Below are 16,967 nucleotides of genomic sequence, written 5' to 3'. Positions count from 1 at the left end.
CCAGCGGTGCAGGGCTCAGCGCCATCCCCTTTCCAATGGGAAACTTGGACGAAATCACTCGTGTGCTGTCTCCTCCCCCTGAAATCCTGCAGCCGCCTGCCCCCTCCCAGTTTAACCCCATTGAGAGGACCAGCCCCCACCATACCCCAAATGCCTTGTCCCACTGCTGCCGGCTCAGGGCCGTCGCACTAAAGCACTCCCTGCATAAACTCAGCCCACGCATCAGCTTTGTTGCCTTTAATTTAAAATAAGAGGCTTATCCTCAAGAAAAAGAAAAAAAAAAAAAAAGAAAAAAGAAAAAAGGCGGGTTTGGCCGTGTGTTGTCCCCACCGCAAATAAATGACGATGCGTTTGCATTGCCTTGATGCAGTGTTTGTTGCAGACAGGAGGGTTGGGGACACGGCTGGAAGATGCGACACCAGGGGTGACAAGCTAATGGGGGACGGGCAGGGACAGCCACACACTTTCAGATCCCCCCTGTAGTGTTGCTAGGTCAGCCAGGCAAAGAAATCACCTGAAATACCGCATGCCCACCCTCCCCAGCCTCATGGGAGCATCGCTACCCAAAGGTGGGGGGGTGAGATGGGCAGTGGGAGGTGGTGGGGACATCCTCTGTCCCCTCCAGCCCCTGAGGACGGCTCTGGCTCCAGCACCAACAAAATTCCCAGGGTCCCATGGTCTGGACCCCTTGTTTCAGGATGCTCTTCTTCCGCCTCCCTCACTCTGTCTCCTTGGACTGCTTGGCTCGTTGCTTGCGGAGCTTAACGAAGGCCTGAGCCTCTTTGTCCCCCTTCCTGGACTCCAGCAGCTGGAGGATCTCGTCTCCTGCCAGAGAGGAGGGGAGCGATGGTGGGAGACGCTCACTGCAGCTCCCTCCCCACACCACGGGGCCAGCAGGGGCTTGGCAGGGCTCAGCCCGGCTGCGGCACCACGTACCGGTGGGTTTGGGGTGGGTGAGCGGGAGGCGGGTCTGGGGCACCCGTCCTGCGTCAGCCTGGTCCTCTTCAGCGTCAAGGCCCGGCAGGCGGCAGAGGGGGAAGAAGGCTTCGCCCTCCAGGTCGTTGGACCCCAGCGTGTCATAGTCGAACACGGTCAGCAGCAGGCAGGCCCCCTCCTGCCGGCACTTCTCGGCAGGGATCAAGCTGGAGGGGGATGGGATGCAGAGGACCATCAGGTCCCACCACCTTGGTCCTGAACTTCAACCTTCCCTCCAGAGACCAAACAGGCTTTCCCAGGGTGATGCTCCGTGGGAAGCCAACCTCCCCATCACTGCACTGACCCCAGCCCCTTCAAAACACAAAGACCCAGCACAGCCCTGCACCAGCTGGGGGGAGTTGGGGCATCCCAAACCCAGCTCCCACCGTGGCACCCCACAGCTGAGCCCCCAGTGGGGTGCAGGGGGTGAAATCCCAGGGCAGGACCCAGTTCCCAGAGCAGCAGCCCCATAGCAGGGGCTCAGCTGAAGTGGGGGGGGGGGGGGGGGGGGGGGGGGGATGGGGCGGGGGGGTGTGCTGTGGGGATTGGGGTGACACAGTGGTTGTCAGCCCCTACATACAAGTCGAAGGCTTCATCGAAGAGGGGGTGCAGCTCGTTCCTCTTGCACTGGGTGGTCCGGGCCACCACCTCAGGGAACTCGTGCCGGGGCTCCAGGGTGAGCTGGACGAAGGGGTCGCTCGAGCCTGGTGGGGTGCAGCCGTCAGCCCCCTCCTGCTCAGCTGGGGGTGACCGGGCCCAGCTGGGATGGCTGGACACACTGGGGTGGCTGGGGGGATCAGGGCACCCTCACCACCACCCCCCAGCCCAGCCCACGCTCCTGGGAGGGTGCGGGAACATCCCCCACCCTGCCCACGCATCGATCGGCCACGAGTGGCTGCAAGAGGAGTGACCTCTCCTGGAGACCTCCCCAAATGACAGCCAACTCGAGAACCTATCCCTCGTCACCCTGGCTTCTTTTCTTTTGTCTGAGACATGGTTTGCAGGACGGAAAAAAATCCGCCTGCCCTGGCTGCTGGCTTGTGCTGCGAATGGAAGGCAGCGGGATGTGGGCACAGTGTCCTGCCTGGTCCTGCCTTCCACATCCCACTGGACCACCCCAGACCAGTGCAATAACCCCCTGTCTTCCCCAAATCCACCTTGGATGCAAAAGCAAATCAAGACAGAGTCCCGTTACTCCAAGCACTGGCAGCAACTCTCCTACCCAAGGGTGTATCAGGGACAAAGGGCAGGGGGTCCCAGGGCAGGGGGGCTCCCCAGCTCGCTCGTACCCACCGTTGGAGTCCAGTGGGATGAGGTTGACGGCGTTGAGCACTTCCACGCGGAGTTTCTGCTCTGAAGGGAGGTACAGCGCTTTGATCGTCACAGCCCCGTACTTCTCCGAGCTGGTGTCCAGCTGAAGGGTGGGGTACAAGAATAACGGTGCTGCCTTTCAGCACGCTTGTGGAGGGGATGCCCAGGGTCTGGTGGAGGCTGAGCAGGCATTTTGGGATACCACGGGGGTGATGGGCATCCTCCGGGATGCAACTGAACTCTGTCCTGCCCACCACTGGGACAAAACCAGCCCCAACAGCCCCAGGACTGGGAGGGTGGTGGAGAAATCTCATGTTTCCACAGGCAGGCTGTGCCAGGCAGCCTCATGTGTGCAAGGGAGGGATGTGGGAAGGGGCTGGGGGCACCATCCTGACTCCTACCTGCTGCTGGATCCTGTTGCTGAAGTATTTCTGGATGAGTTTGCGGCTGGTGGCAGAGCAGAGGGCGAGGTGAGTCTCCAGGGACTGCAGGGAGGGCGAGAGATGATGATCAAGCACTAGGATGGATCTGCGGCCCAGGGATGCCCTCCCTGGAGAGCACCCAAAGGAAACCCTTGGGGACCCCCCTCCATCCCCAGCACCCTGTACCAGGAAGGCTGCAGTGTGGAGGGTCTCCAGGGGCAGCCCGCAGCCCTCGGCGTGGAAGCACAGCTCCAGGCTCTGGGGAGAAGGATGCTGTTAGTTGGCATCCAAACCCCCATCCCTGCCGGGGAACCCCTGTACCCCCACACCCTGGTACCTTCAGGGCACAGTGCAGCTTCTTGTAGTGCTGGGCTGAGGGGACCTGCTGCCCCGCAGCTGCCGACAGCACGACCAAGGTGTGATGCCAGAGGAGAGCAAGGAGGCTGCGGGGGCGAGGGAGGAAGGCTGTGAGCAAAGGGTGCAGGGGAGTGGGCTGGGGAATTTGGTCTTCAGCTGAGGGGCTTTGCAAAGCCCCCAAGGGAACTGGCTCCTCTGGCTCATCTGAGCAGCCAAACCCAAAGTGGGATGTCTCCGAGCCCCATGGGGCTGGCGGGACACGCCTGCTGAGGGACAGTGACACTGCTGGCCTCTGCCATGCATCCCCAGGGCCCCGGTCACCTTTTGAAGTTCTCCTGGACCAGGTGCTCGTTGAGATACTGCAGCTCCGACTCCAGGAACTTCATGAGTGGGATGATGGACTGCAGCAAGAGGAGAAGGGTGTTGGGAAGGGCACGGAGGGGTCCTATCCAGCAGGGCACAACGGGGAGAGAGGTGGAGCGCCGCTGGCCAGAGCTAGCAGAGCAGGCGGGGGTCCAGAGGGGCTCCCACCCACAGTGAGGTTGTGGGCAGGCTGTGCCTGGGCTGGTCCTGCTGCTGACATGGGCATCAAATGAATTGTATGGAGGTCAGGGCCCCCATTGCTGGTGTGTCCCATGCGAGGACAAGGATTATTGTCTGAAAAAGATGGGCCAGAAGGGGCCAGGCCAGGTACTTACATCCTCGGGGTCCCGGGTGTCGTTGGAACACGAGAGCTCCTGGATGTGTCTGGCGATGCCCTTTTCCAGCTGCCGGGGAGAAATGCACGGAGGCATTGGCATTTGTCCTCTGCACCAGCTTCTCCATGCCCAGGTCCACCTTGTCTCCAGGCCCCCTTAGGTGAAACCTCCCCACTTCAGGCCAGACGAGGGGCAAGGGGGTCAGTGGCAGGTGGTCACCTTGGTGGCCAGGGCTTGTACCACGTCCCGGACCTCATGGTCCAGGCAGGAGACGGTGCTGTCGAGCTGGTTGTGCAGCGTGTGCTGGATCTGCTGCCGGTCGATGACGGCCCCCGTGCGCTGCTCCAGCTGCGCCCAGTCCAGCTGTGACGGCAGCTTCAGGATCAGCAGCCGCAGCTGCTTGATGTTGTTCACCACGATGCAGAGCTGGGGGAGGTGGGTCTGCTTCAGGGTGTCCCACACCCCCCGGTGCATCCCCTGCTAACTCCATCCCCATCCTCATCCCCATCCCACCCTCATCATCATCCCCATCCCACCCTCATCATCATCTCCATTCCACCCTCATCATCATCCTCATCCCCATCCCCATCCCACCCTCATCATCATCCCCACCCCACCATCATCATCATCCTCATCCCTATCCCAATCCCCATCCCCATCCCCATCTGCTCCCCCTGCTTACACCATTTCCCTCCTGATTTTCCAGGTTTATGCGTACCGGTGGCCAACTGATCCCCATGAAACCCAGACCTGGGATGTCAACTGGGTGCTCAGTAGCTCATCTCCCTCTTTGCCCAGAAACCACGGCCAAATCCTGCCTCTCCCTGAGCAGCGGACCCTGCCTGATACCAACCCTGTTGGCCGCTTCACCCTCGTTCTGCTCGCTCAGCGACAGAGCCTCAGCCCTCTCCTTGATGAGCCGGCAGTACATCAGGGCGATTTTGCACATGTCCTGCAGGACAGAAGAAAAGCCAACGGGACTGAGCTGGGCAGCATAGGGACCACCACGGTGCCAGGGGACCCCACCACATGAGCACGGGATGCTGGCCCCATTCGTTGGGATCTGTCTCCAAGAGCAGGAGAGAAAATTCCAGCTGCTGATGCCCGTGAGCATTGCATCCGTCAGTAGGGCCCAGTGTACAAACCTCCACGAGCTTCACCATGATCATGAAAGCTTCCTCGGGGTCCGGCCAGTTGAGCTGCTGCCAGGTCTTCACGATCTGTGCGTAGCAGGTGGACAGGTCAACGGTGGACGTGCTGTGCTTGTTGTGTTCCCCAAAGGGTGTCAGCTGAGAGGGCAGAGAAAATAAATGCAACTTAGCTTGTCTGGAAAGAAGCCATCCCAGACAGGAGAGCTGCTCCTTTGCTTTGGGGCTCTCTGGCCCGTCATCAGCGCCATATATCCTAGTGTCATCATCCAGTCACGTTGGGAGAGTGGAGGAGATGAGGATGGATGGAGCAGCCTGAGCTTCCTGCACCGGGCTGTCCTCCATTATACTCCAACCCAGAGTTGCTGGACCGCACTGAAGAGCACGGTGAGGAGCCCACAGCCCCACGGCTGCCTTCCCTCCCCTCTCTACAGGTCAGAAGTGAAGGGGATGCTCGCAGCATGGCCCAAGTGCAGGCTCACCAGCTCGCTCGGTCTGCCAGAAAGCAGTGAGGGAAGAGACATGGGGATATGGTGTGGGGCTAGGGTGGGTCCAGGAGACCACATCCTTTGTTATAGATTTGGGAGAGGAACCAGACTGCTCCTGGGCTGCAAGAGGCACCTATGTGGTGGTCTCAATGCTGTGAGCCAGGCAAAGCAGCATGGCGTGGAAGGAGCTGGAGCATCCCCGAAGGATGGAGGGAGATGTTCTCCTCCCTGGGTTACCTGGTCCATCTGGATGGCTCTCTGTGCCCTCTCCAGCGCGATGGTGTAGGCCTTCTGCAGCCACTGGGGCACGGCTTCCTTGAACCACTGGTGGAAATTGCCCAGAGCCAGAGGTCCATCCCTGTGGATGAAGGCACCGGCTTCTCTAACTGTATAGCAACGGCACGGGGCCATCACCCCTCCTTGTTCTCACATACAAGAAACTGCCCCGAGGCAGAGGCAGTGTGTAGCACCTTGCTAAGGAGAAACCTCTCTGTGTCTGTAAGTTGAGGTCTCCATCAACCCCACTCAGAGACAAGCCTGAAACCCTTCTGGTGATGCCCACATCAACACCAGACACCAACAGCCTGGTCTGTCTGGTGTGCAATTAGTGATGTAGGTGAATGGGAAGGATTTGGAGTTCCTCTCAACTGACTGCTCCTTCCCTCACTTTGGCATCTCCCTTCTCTCCGGGTTGGATACCTCTTTGGGAGAAAGTCCTTCATCTGATAGAGCTCCTGCAGGTTCATGTAGAGCTGGAAAAGGCTCTCGGCCGTGGGCTTGGACATGCTGCTGTCGATCTCGCGCAGCTGCTCCTGGACGTGCTCTGCGACCTGGCAGTGAGCAAGGGAAGGGGAGACAGCCCTTGGCGAGGGTCTGGCTGGGGAGGCTTGGTCTGCTAGGGGCTCTCTGGAGCCACGGGGTCAGGGTCAGCTCAGGGGACTCCACTTCCTTTTGGGTGGCACTTCAGGAGATTCATTGGGTCAAGTAAGCAGATGACAGTCGCTTTATGGACACGCAGGGAAAGATGAAGAGTTTCCCCGGCTTGCTCACTTTCCAGGCTTGCAACAACGAGTTGCCACCTGAAGCGTGGCCAAAAAACTCCACCTGGCTTTAGACCTTAGTCCCCTGAATGTAGAGCAACCCAGGCTTGCTCACCAGGCTCTCCAACTCCAGGTAGGCAATGAAGAAGACATTCAACTTCAAGGTGCTGCGAGAGAGAAAGAGGGAGTCAGGAGCCTGCTGGCCATAGCCCAGCAAACCCTGTCCGGAAAACCCTCCCAGACCATGCCATTGTCATAAGAGAGAGGACAATACAGCTCTGAGAGGCAGAGACGGGACCACAGGTGCTATCTGTGGAGCCCAAGAACCAAGGAATGAGTCATCAAAGTGCCCTGTTGCTCTTGACCCCAGGGAGGGTGGATGACGGGGGATCAAGCTCCGAAACCTACCTGATGAAGAATTTATTCCAGATTTTCTGGCACTGCTGGAGATCTCCTATCACCTCCAGGAGGAGTCTGGACAAGGCTTTGCCGTTCTCCTCCATGCTCTGCAAAGGAAGGAGCAGCTTGTTTTGGATGCTCAGTGATTTTGAGATGACTTGGGCTCCGTTCTGATTTGATTTATTTCTGTGATTTGTTCTCATGGGGTAGCAAGCTATCTATAAATCCACATCAGGAGAACCAAGAAGTTGTCAGTAACATCCACTGTCACCCTGTGTTTGCACAGTTGTGCTGGGGACCACCCCCTGCTTTCCTGAGTGTTGCACCAAGGCCTTAAGCTTCAGTGTGCCTCAGCAGCTGCAGGTAACACGGCTCACAGTATTTTTAAGCTGAAAACCCAAATGCCTTGATTGTATCAGAAAACTGGAGAAGCCTTGTCTCAGTCTTGCCTTCCCACCTCCTTGGGCCTCCCACCCCAAGCCCAGCAAGTTGCTTCTTATAATGCCAGAGAGACAGAGATGGGAACTGACCTTCACCATAGGCTGGAGGTGCTGCTTCTTCATGTGAAACCATTCTGTCGTGCCTGACTGCAAGAGAGGAGTCCTGCTGTGATGGCAGGGAAGCAGGAGGAGCAAAGCCCTTCGCTCTCCCTGTCCCCTGGGTATGATCAGGACCCAGGTCCATGTGGTGGGAACCACAGCCTGGGTCCAGCAGGTTAAAGAGGGGCAGGTATTCTCCCCCTGCCCCATGGTGACCCTTGTGGCTTTGCTGAGGTGTGGGCCTTGGGCAGGGGATGGATGGGAACAGAGAGCCACAGGGTCCCACCTCCCCGGGGCTGGGGAGGGTGAGACCCCTGATCCCACTACCTTCAGCGCCATGGAGACCATCTGGGGGAGGTCAGGGCTGAGCGTGCACAGCTCACGGAAAGCTTTCATTTTGCACATCTGGACCAGGACCCTGCAAAGCGAGAACCTCGAGTGAAACCCAGCACCAGACCATCAGAAACAACCACTTCTCTGCCCAGAGACCCTACCCAAATAGATTGTCCCCTCCCAACATCCCCCACAGGGAGCCCAGGACAAGGGACAGGACAGGACAAGTGTCACAGCAGCCTAGAAGGGGGCAGAAAGGGCTCACACAGGTTTTTGATCAAGCTTAAAACCTTGTCCATCATGGTGACCCGGCCATACGACCCCATGCGCAGGTGGCACCAGTGCTCGACTCACCGGAGCAGGGACTGGAGCCTCTCTGGGGACCTCGGCACAGAGAGGGGGAAAATGATGCGGTACCTCCGGATAAGGGAGACTCCGTAAGTCAGCAAGGACTGGAAGGACTCGGCCAGCTCTGCTTTCTGGGGAGAAGGAAGGAACACACTCTGTCCTCCTCAGCAGCAGACAGACATGCCAGCAGGACCACGGCACCATGGTGGAGGGATCTGGTGGCTCCCATTCCTTTCTAGCCTGCTCCACGGATGGGAAAACCCTCAGTGCCTTGGGTAACTTCTCTCTGGAGGGGCTGAACTGAGCTTTGCACCTAAACCTCATTGCTATGCATGAAAAATTCGGAGTCTCAGCAGGGTGCTGGTATGCCCTGGGAAAGATGGTGGGGAAAAGTAGGAATCGGGTCATATTTAAGTTTTGCAGGGCTTGTGATTGACTTGATGGCAGCGATGGAGGAGGGGGATGTCGGTGCAAAGGGTAAGGGCTTCTCTGTGGAGAAGGGGAACAAACCCCCAGGGCAAAGGGTCCCCCTGACCCGTGGGTTGTCTTGGTCGCTGTGTCTGGTTCTGCCCAGAAATGCTCTCCAGCTGCCCCGACACCCCTATACCCAACAAGCTCCTGCTCTTCCTGGAACACAGGGAGGGAAACGGCCCCAGGAGCTGGGAGGAGAGGCTCGGGGTTGGGTGCATGGGCGTGTTTGCCCAGTCTCTGCCCCCCCGTGTGGTGTTGCAGCCCCCTGACCTGCTCTGGCCTCAGGCGCTCCTGCACCCACTGGTACTCGATGCTGGTGATCTGGTGGAGCAGGCAGTTGCTGTTGAACTCGAGGCTCTGGTAGAGCTTGCTGTACGCCAGCCACTGCCTGGGGAGGATGGAGAGGCCGGGATGAGCCTCCGGGGGCTGAGGTGCACCCAGGGGCCAGCATGGAGCTCCCCTGCCTATGGCTACAGCTGGGAGTGCAGGGGCAGGACCTGGGTCTCCTGGTGGTGCTTGGGGCAGGGGGCAACGTGAGCCATGCTGAGCTCATGGGAGAGACTGCCTGTGGTCAAACAGCCCCAGGGAAGGCACTGGGGCCCCTGATACCCCCCACTCCGGTGCTGCATTGTGGCTCCCCAGGCGTGGGGTACTCACGCCATGACCTGATGGAAGTCGGAGAGATCCTTCTGCGTGGCGTGCAGGTACAGCACGGTGCGGGCGTGCCTGCTCAGCTCCCCGTCCCAGGCGATGCTGCCAGCCTGCAAGGATGCAAAAGGAGGGTGACGTGGCCTGGAGCAAGCTGGTCTGAGAGGAGGGGGGCAGGCACTGGGGTGGGGGGTGTCTGCAGGACCACGGGAGGAACGGGTGCCCCGTAAAGGCGCCAGGCACAGGCAGGCATCACCCCAACCCTCCTCCCCATCTCCTTGCAGCAACGTGCCAGGCGTGATGGGCTCCAAAGGAAGCCCTCATCCCAGCCCAGCTGCTGGAGACCTGCTTCTCCCGCTCAGTACCTGGTGCTGAAGGATCTCATAGGACACCAGCTGCTGCAGGAGGTGGCGATGGACAGTGTAGCTCGGCTGTGTCCGGCTGCTCGTGGTGGCCCTCTGAAAAGAGACAAGGCCCAGAAGCAATAACCATAACTTGCCTGAACACGCAGGAACGCAGTCAGAGAGTGGGCACGCAGGAGCCCCAAAAGCATGAGGCCAGAAAGCCCCGTTTGAAGCTGAGCCAAAGGGTGCGGGTGCACCAGGAGTAGGGTCCCCATGCTGGCATGGAGCTCAGGGGAGGGTTGAGCTGGTTTCCAGCACATGCAAACCCTGGTGCTGGTGCCTCTGGTCCTAGGGCAGGGATCAGTGACCCCAAGGTTGGCCCCCAAGGGACCCCCCCCGTCCCACCAAGGCAATGGAAAGGGACTCCCTTCCCCATCCTCTCCTACCTTCTTGTGAGTCAGCAGGAATTGCAGGTGACACTGTCCCCGGTTGGGGTACGTCTCCGTCCGTGGCTCCAGCTGGTACCACTGGTCATTCCAGCAGTGCAGGTCCTGCACGCACAGAGACAAGGGTGAAGCGCCGGGCAGCCTTCCTGGAGGAAGGCTCCCACTCAGCGACCAGGTCCCACTGCGTTAATGGGGCAGGAAGATGCTCTATTGGATAACTCTAGTATGGGATTAAAAATAAAAGATGTATAATCGCTGGGCGAGCATGTAGGAGTGGCTGAGGGACCAGCCACCGAACTGAGGGACCTGGCATCAATTTACGGCTCTGAGCCAGGACCCTGGGTGAGCTCGTTGCTGGTGCAGGGCTGGGATCCTGCCTGGACCCCGTGAGGTTTAACTGGTGCCTGGGGAGTCGCTTGGAGGAGACAATGCACCGTGGGGCTCACCTTCAGGCGAAGGACCACATTCCCCAGGAAATCATCCTGCCCTTTGTCTTTTCGAGCATCTTTAAAGATCCTGAAAGGCATGAATGAAGGAGGGGGTGAAAAGGTTTCCTGCAGCCGTGACCCACCTGCAGTCTGGGCGAAGAAGGGCGACACAGACCCGCCTCCCTTCCTCCCTCCTTCCAAAAGCAATTTTTAAAATCCAGTGGGCAAATGTGCATTTTCTGAACCCTCTTTCCTCGGCAGCCGTTCGGGCCATGCCAGCACCAACCGTTTGAGGCCGTGGAGGTCCGTCAGCTCCCCCAGCTTGTGCCGCACAGACTCCACCATGTCCGAGTCCCTGCAAGGGCAGGCAGCAAAACCCGCCGTGGGGGAAAAGAGGAAATTTAGGCGATTGCAAACCAGTTCAGGGAGTTGCAATGATGGTGGAGAAGGGAAGTTGCTGGGGGCAGGGGAGGAAACGTGTCAGGACTGAGGCCACCCCTCCCAGAACAGCTGTCCAGCCAAAATCTGCACATGGCTCCTTTCCATGAATAAAATCAAGGCTCAGGATCAGTCCTGCCCAGGCAAAGCCCAGCCTGGGGTCTCTCTGCTCATGCTGGTCACATCCTGCACTGTGCATTGCTCCAGCAGAAAGTGATGGGGAAAGCGGCCCCCAGGGGGTTTCTGGGGCTTTTTAAAGGGTGTAGGTTGAAGGACCACCCCAGGGAGACTCCCAGGAGGCAGGACCCTGCTCAGGACCAGGGGTTGGGGTCACTGGCCGGGGGCTGCTGCTGCTGCTTACCACATGTCCAGGTGGAAGCTGGCCGTCTCCACATCTTCAAACTCCCTGCAAGGCACCGGGGGGGATATTGTTACTTGAGCAGCATCCGAGGGACCGGCAGCAAGCAGGCAGGAAAGCTGGGGATTACAGGCAGGAGACTGCTCCATGGGGGAGACCCCAAACCACCCTGCCCAGCCTGGGGAAGCGGTGGGAGAGACCCCCAAGGGAAGGATTTTTGCCACACTTTTGGTTTTTTCACCTCCTTGGACCTGCTGCATGGGTCAGACTAAAAGCCTGGCAAGCCCCAGTGGGCATCACCCCAGCAGAGCCCCAACTCCTGGTTGGGGTGAGTAGTGAACCCCCCCACCCTGAGACCCCTGGGCACCCCCTCCAGCCCTGCAACGAGCAAAGCCAAGGGGTGGCAGATTACAGGATAAATGTCTCATCCCACACCGGGCTGAGGGTCTGGCTTATGACTTGTGTGCGATGGATCTGGTCTTCGGGGATGAGGTCTTTGACCACAGCCTTCATCCGCTTCTTGTGGTCGGGGTGGGGCTGCTCCTGGCTCTTGGCCTCGATGCCCAGCAGGCAGTACGGGTCACTGAACCCTGCGAGGGTGGAGGCGTGCAAGTCCCCGTCGGGAGCAGCAGCTGTCCCTTTTCCCAGGGGACACCCACCCACCTCCACTTACCACTGACGTCTTTACCCAAAATCCCCTTGGCTTCCTTCACGGTGGCTTTCAGGCAAAAAATCGGGCTCTGGAAGAAAATTTAAAATGAAAATGCTTAATGCGGGGTCACCAACCCCACGAGGAAGGATGGGGCTCGAGAAGGGTTGCATCGTCAGCTGCTGCTCGTGCCAGCAAACAGCTCCTGGGTGACTCCTCCTGCACAGCCCAGGGCACCCCGTACCCCAAAGCCCTAACATGGAGTGGGGCTGGGAGGCACTGCAGCCCCCCTCCCCCCCAGCGCCACCCCAATGTGGGGACCTCCCCCAGGCCACAGCTTACTGGGGAGATGCCGTCTCGCTGCGTACCTCCAGTTCCTTGACCTGCTGCATGATGACGCTGTGCTCCTCCGCAGCCATGCCGAAAGCCTGTGGTAGGTGTCAGGGCCGGGGAGGGATGTTGCCCTGTTAAAGGCGGCTGGAGAGCAGCCAGGGGCTTCCCTCCGCTCCCTGGGAGCCAGCTGCAGCTCAACGGGAGAGGAGAGGAGCAAGGAGCCCAGCACAAGGGCTGGGGACCAGCTGAAAGCTCTTGAGAAAGAGCCTTCTTCCCACCATCCCGAGCCTAAGATAAATATTTCTCCCTGAGGCTAATATTTCCCAGCCCCCAGCTGTCCCAGCCCTCCAGCTGGACACTACTGCTACGCCTTTTCAGGTGCTTGTTAAAAAACTCCCTCCAAGTTTTTAACCAGGATAGCCTCCCCCTCCATCCTCTTTAGCTGGGAGGATTGACATGTCAGGGGACAGGTTTTGGGGACCCCACCAAGGAGGTAGGGACCCACCTTTTGCACGTAGGCGTAGAGCTCCTGGGCATCCGCGATGTGGTGGTGCTCGGGCTTGCCCAGGCGGTGCCGGATGGTGTAGAGGACCTCCTCGTAGAGCAGGGCCAGCTGCGGGGGGAGCACCGACACCTCGCGCGGGGCCAGGACAGCTCTGTGCATCCCCCCCGGTGCTCCCCCCCCTGCAGCTCCCCGAGCTCCCTGCTGGTCCCTGCCACCCCTCTCCCGGCAGCCACCCTGCCTGGCCACCACTGGCTGTCCCTGGGGAGCATCTTCAGGAGCTGCGCCATGTCCCCAAGCTCCAGCAGTGCTGCCACCCCCACCAGTGCCACCAAGGGAGACTGTGGCAGAGCCACGCTCGTACCTCTCTCTTGGAGAACCGGTGGGACAGATCCATCTAGAGAAAAAAGAGAAGCAGAGAGGTTTGCTGTCAGGTCTTATGGTAGAGGACGGTTTTAGGAGGGAACAGTGGCAGGGCTGGGAAGGTCAGGGCCACCGGGACAGGGTGGCATCATCCACAGCCCATCGGGGTAGGATGCCCCAAAGGATGCTGTGACACCCCATGGCCAAGGGACCACTTCCTCCACCAACCATCGCCAGGGCAGCACCCCCGAGCCCCATTAATTGAGGAGGGGGCAGCAAGAATGGCAATCGCAATTTAGGGGGACCCATAGGGAGGCTTTAAAAGCCAGCCACCCGCCTCTTGCCCCACAGAGCTGCTCTGTGGCCCAGCCATGCCCAGCAGGAACCAGGCTGGAGAGCAAACCATCCAAGGGAGAGGGCAGGTGGCCAAAGTGCAGCGAGGAGCTGCAGGCTGGGCAAGGCAGCTATGGGCAAGGAGATGCCAAAAAGCCATTGGAATCTGTGACTTGAGACCTCTTGCCAGAAAGAAAAACGAGTGCTGCTGCAACGGTGCCTTGCTCGTTGTTGAGCTGAAGGTCCATTTCTCATTTGAAGGATGACCAGCAAGGGTATTCACTTTCCAAAAGGTAATTAAATTAAAACGGTGCCACGCAATGAGGCACAGCCCGGCTCCAGTGCTGCTCAGCCCCGCGGCTAGCTGGGGAGGGGGTCCTGCTGCTCCTGCAGCCCCCATTGTCCCCCAACTCAAATGTCACCTCCCATTCATCCCAGCTCCTCCCCACCTCAAATGTCACCTCCCATTCACCCCGCCTGGGTGCGGCTGGGAAACCAAACCATCTCTGCCAAAAATAGCCTTTTCCCTGGCAGATGCCAGCTCTCAGCCCCTGTTCCCTCCCCGACACCGACGCTGAGCCCATCCTACATCTGCTGCTCTAACCATGGTCTAGGTTCAGGCACTACCACAGCTGAGCAACTCGTTCCTGCCACGGAGCCTGGCCTGGTGACAGTGACTTTGCCACTGCCACGAGCCGGGTGACGCAGCCAGAGGGAGAGGGACCAGTGCCCCTGTGCCATCCGTTATGGCTCCCGGCGCAGGAGCCTCTGGGAGTACCATGTGGTGACCCCAAAAAATATAATGGAAATTTTTGAAACGAGTTTGGCCCTTTCTGTGCCGAGGGACGTACGCCGGGCACGGCCCCAGCGCCCCGCTCAGCCAGGGCTGGTGAGGATGGATGGATGGATGGATGAGCCCTACCTGTGGGTCAGCCCAGGCCCCGAAATGACCTTAAGATCCCCCTAATAGAATAAAAACACAGCCCCGAGCTGGAACATCAACATTTGCTTATGGCAAATCTAGGGCTGGCATAATCCCCCGGCCATCTGGACTAAATTCAACTCTTCCAACTCTGGTGAGTTTAACCCTCAAGCTGCTTCTCTCCCACCTGCCTCCATGACCCTTCTAACCACCGGTCGGTGCTGGGGGCTGTGGTGAAAGGGGAATTGCACCCGGGAGGGCTCCTGCCTGTCCCTGCCCAGGGGACCCTCCGCCTTCCCTTGCTCCCGGTACTGTTCCTGCCTGCACCAGGGCACAGCGTGCACAGCCCCATCCCAAATCCTTCTGCCCTCCCCTCCCGGGCAGCCCAACAGCAGGGTTGCAAGAACAGAGGGGAGAGATAAAGGACTTAATTTCTCTGATGCTGTTACTCATCAGCGAAGCACAAGTGTCTGCTCCTTGCCCCGCAGCGGGGCCGCATGGGATGGCAGGAGGAGGAATCGTTGTGGATTTGGGGGAGGGGGGTAGCTCCCTGTTCCTCCCTTCTGCCATCAGGGACGGCTGCTGCAGGATCTGCTTTGTGCTCACCCATATGTGCACGGGACTGGCTAAGCTAAAGCTGAGCTGAGCCACCAAGGATGTGTTTACTGCTGCTAATCCCCACGCCAAGAGCCCAGCTCAAATCCAGGTCTGGATACAGCCACCAGCATCGCCCCCCCCCCCCCCCCCGCCTCCGTTAGCTGTGGCACCATCACAAGGTCAGCTTGGCTGCGGAGACGGTCGCGCTTAGGAGGGAGGACAAGTCCCTGGGAGGGGACACCACCAGGACGAATCATCCTGGGAGTCCAGCACAGGGGATCGTGCCCACACGCTCCCAGCAGCGCTGGGCAGAGCTGCGGGTCCCACCTCCACAGAGGCAGACAGAGGGACGCCGTCTGTCCGGCCACTGAAGAGGAACTTCTCTTCTGCAGAGGAAGTCGGTTGGGTTGGGTTGGCCAAGAGCAGGGCTTTGGGGGTTTTACTGGCACCAAAGAGCCCAGAGTGGCTGGAAGGCACTGGGAAGCTGTAGCCAAGCTAAGAGTGGACGCTCAGCGCCAGCACGGAGCTGCAGCTGACCCCATACACAGCCCTCCGGTGCACATCTGCATGGGCAGGGTACCCCCACATCCCCACCCCCACTCATCGCTCGCTTTTGCAAAGCATCCCGGCCAGGACACGGACTTGGTCCCTTTTCTCTCATCATCCCCCTTTTACAGCCTCAGCACCCCAGGGTCCCCTGAGCACAGCCACCCCAACCCCTTCCCTAGGGCCATCGCACCCCAAACACACTCCCCAGCCCCAAACGCACTCCCCCTGGGGTCATGGCCACCTACCTCGGGGCTCTCCTGCCCGGGGAGGGTCCCCATGGGGGTCTCACCAGCAGCATCCATCTCGGGGGTGGAGGCTCGGTGCGGGGCAGGGGAGCGGCTGCAGCTCTGCCTGCCGCTGCCGCCTCTCCCCCTCGCTCGCATGCTCAAAGGAAACCACAGACCTTATCTCGCCATGGCCATTTTAGCGAGCGGAAACGTACAGCAGGCCTCCTTCGAGAGCAGCAGGGGGACGCAGGCGCCCCAGCCCTGCTTCCCACCACCCTGTCCTGCGTGGGCAGCCCCTTGTCGGTGGGGACATCACGGCACAGAAGGGGTGGAGGCAAAAGAAAGGTGTCACATCCCGTCCCTGCTATTATTTGTGAAGAAGGAATTGGAAGCAAGTGGCCAGAAACAGTCCTGAGAAGGCAGAGCCTGGCAGGGAAAGGGCATGGTGGGGAGGATGGGTGGGAGCAACCTGGAGGATCTGATGTGCATTTGGGATCCATCACGCGCTGCGAGCGCAGATGAGGACCCTGCATAAAGCAATGTCATCTTCAGCCCCCGGGGGATGGAGGGGATTTGAAACCCGCTGCAGAAGCTGCAGGCTGGGAAATCCCTGCAGCACCCGGACGCGTTGGACAAGGTTGGGCTGAGAACAGACGCAGTTAGCACATGTGCCGGGGACAGCACCGGGAAAGGGCGGGCGGCCTTTTTCCTGAATGGGCTGTCCAGGCAGAGCTGGTTACTGACAAAAAAAGCAGCAGGAAATGGAGTTAAAAACTTGCGCTTTACTGTCAGCTTTCATTCTTGTAAACACTTTATCTGATTGCAACTCGCGAGGCAGTTGCGTGTCACAGGCCGGCCGCAGCGCCCTCCCCTCGAAGATCCCTATCGAAACGCCTGCGCCGACGGCAAACGGGGCAGGGGGAAGGCACGGGTGGGCGTCAGGAAGAGCTGCAGGAGATGGCCAAGGGACGAGCCGGTTTGCTCCTGGATGGCTAATGTACTTACATGCACTGCCGGGAGCAGCATCAGGCTCGGAGCTGCGACAGCATCTGCTGCTGAACGGATGGAGCCCCAGCCACAGCCCCGGGAAGGACATCAGCCTGTGCTCAGGACTTGCTGCTGGGGCTGCCGAGGAGCCCCAGGCTCTGTGAAGCAGGGCTGTGACCAGGGCTGACTCCAAGAGGAGTTTTTGTCTTTCCAGCCTTCCTATTTCTGGCCCCCAGACACCGCTGGAAGCCATAAACAAGACGCTTCGGATGCAACGTGGGGGGGCAGAGGCTACATGTCGGGTTCAGTGGTGC

General features: G+C 59.6%; 1 protein-coding gene across 2 annotated transcripts; it reads right to left on the bottom strand.

The window, feature by feature from the left end:
* Positions 1-702: 702 nt before the first annotated feature.
* Positions 703-15,741, bottom strand: UNC13D (unc-13 homolog D). 2 transcript variants are annotated; one of them, XM_086473587.1, is made up of 32 exons: positions 15,685-15,741; positions 13,040-13,072; positions 12,679-12,786; positions 12,209-12,268; positions 11,865-11,931; positions 11,604-11,781; positions 11,195-11,239; positions 10,682-10,750; positions 10,414-10,483; positions 9,968-10,072; positions 9,543-9,635; positions 9,187-9,290; positions 8,800-8,917; positions 8,065-8,189; positions 7,705-7,795; positions 7,369-7,425; positions 6,848-6,945; positions 6,555-6,606; positions 6,099-6,229; positions 5,637-5,757; positions 4,909-5,052; positions 4,617-4,715; positions 3,983-4,189; positions 3,764-3,832; positions 3,387-3,466; positions 3,046-3,151; positions 2,895-2,966; positions 2,688-2,771; positions 2,269-2,389; positions 1,556-1,679; positions 937-1,142; positions 703-825 (listed from the first exon to the last, which is right to left on the bottom strand). In XM_086473587.1, exons 1-32 carry the CDS (start codon positions 15,739-15,741, stop codon positions 719-721), a joined length of 3,201 nt encoding a protein of 1,066 aa, XP_086329713.1. In that variant the 3' UTR covers positions 703-718. The 2 variants fall into 2 exon arrangements, with proteins under 2 accessions (XP_086329713.1, XP_086329714.1); XM_086473588.1 differs by having other exon boundaries at positions 703-822.
* Positions 15,742-16,967: the final 1,226 nt, after the last annotated feature.

Source organism: Leptosomus discolor, chromosome 15 (assembly GCF_034619465.1).
Source record: "Leptosomus discolor isolate bLepDis1 chromosome 15, bLepDis1.hap2, whole genome shotgun sequence".
Taxonomy (NCBI): Eukaryota; Metazoa; Chordata; class Aves; order Leptosomiformes; family Leptosomidae; genus Leptosomus; species Leptosomus discolor.
This window is presented reverse-complemented; position numbering and strand designations above follow the sequence as displayed.

What these genes read in the sequence shown, in the direction of transcription:
- UNC13D (XM_086473587.1), bottom strand. Translation starts at nt 15,741, where the DNA reads ATGGATGCTGCTGGTGAGACCCCCATGGGGACCCTCCCCGGGCAGGAG. An exon ending in TTTGGGTAAAGACGTCAGTG is followed by an intron (nt 11,782 to 11,864) that starts GTAAGTGGAGGT and finishes CCACCCTCGCAG; the next exon opens with GGTTCAGTGACCCGTACTGC. An exon ending in CACCCACCCCAAACCCACCG is followed by an intron (nt 826 to 936) that starts GTACGTGGTGCC and finishes CCTCTCTGGCAG; the next exon opens with GAGACGAGATCCTCCAGCTG.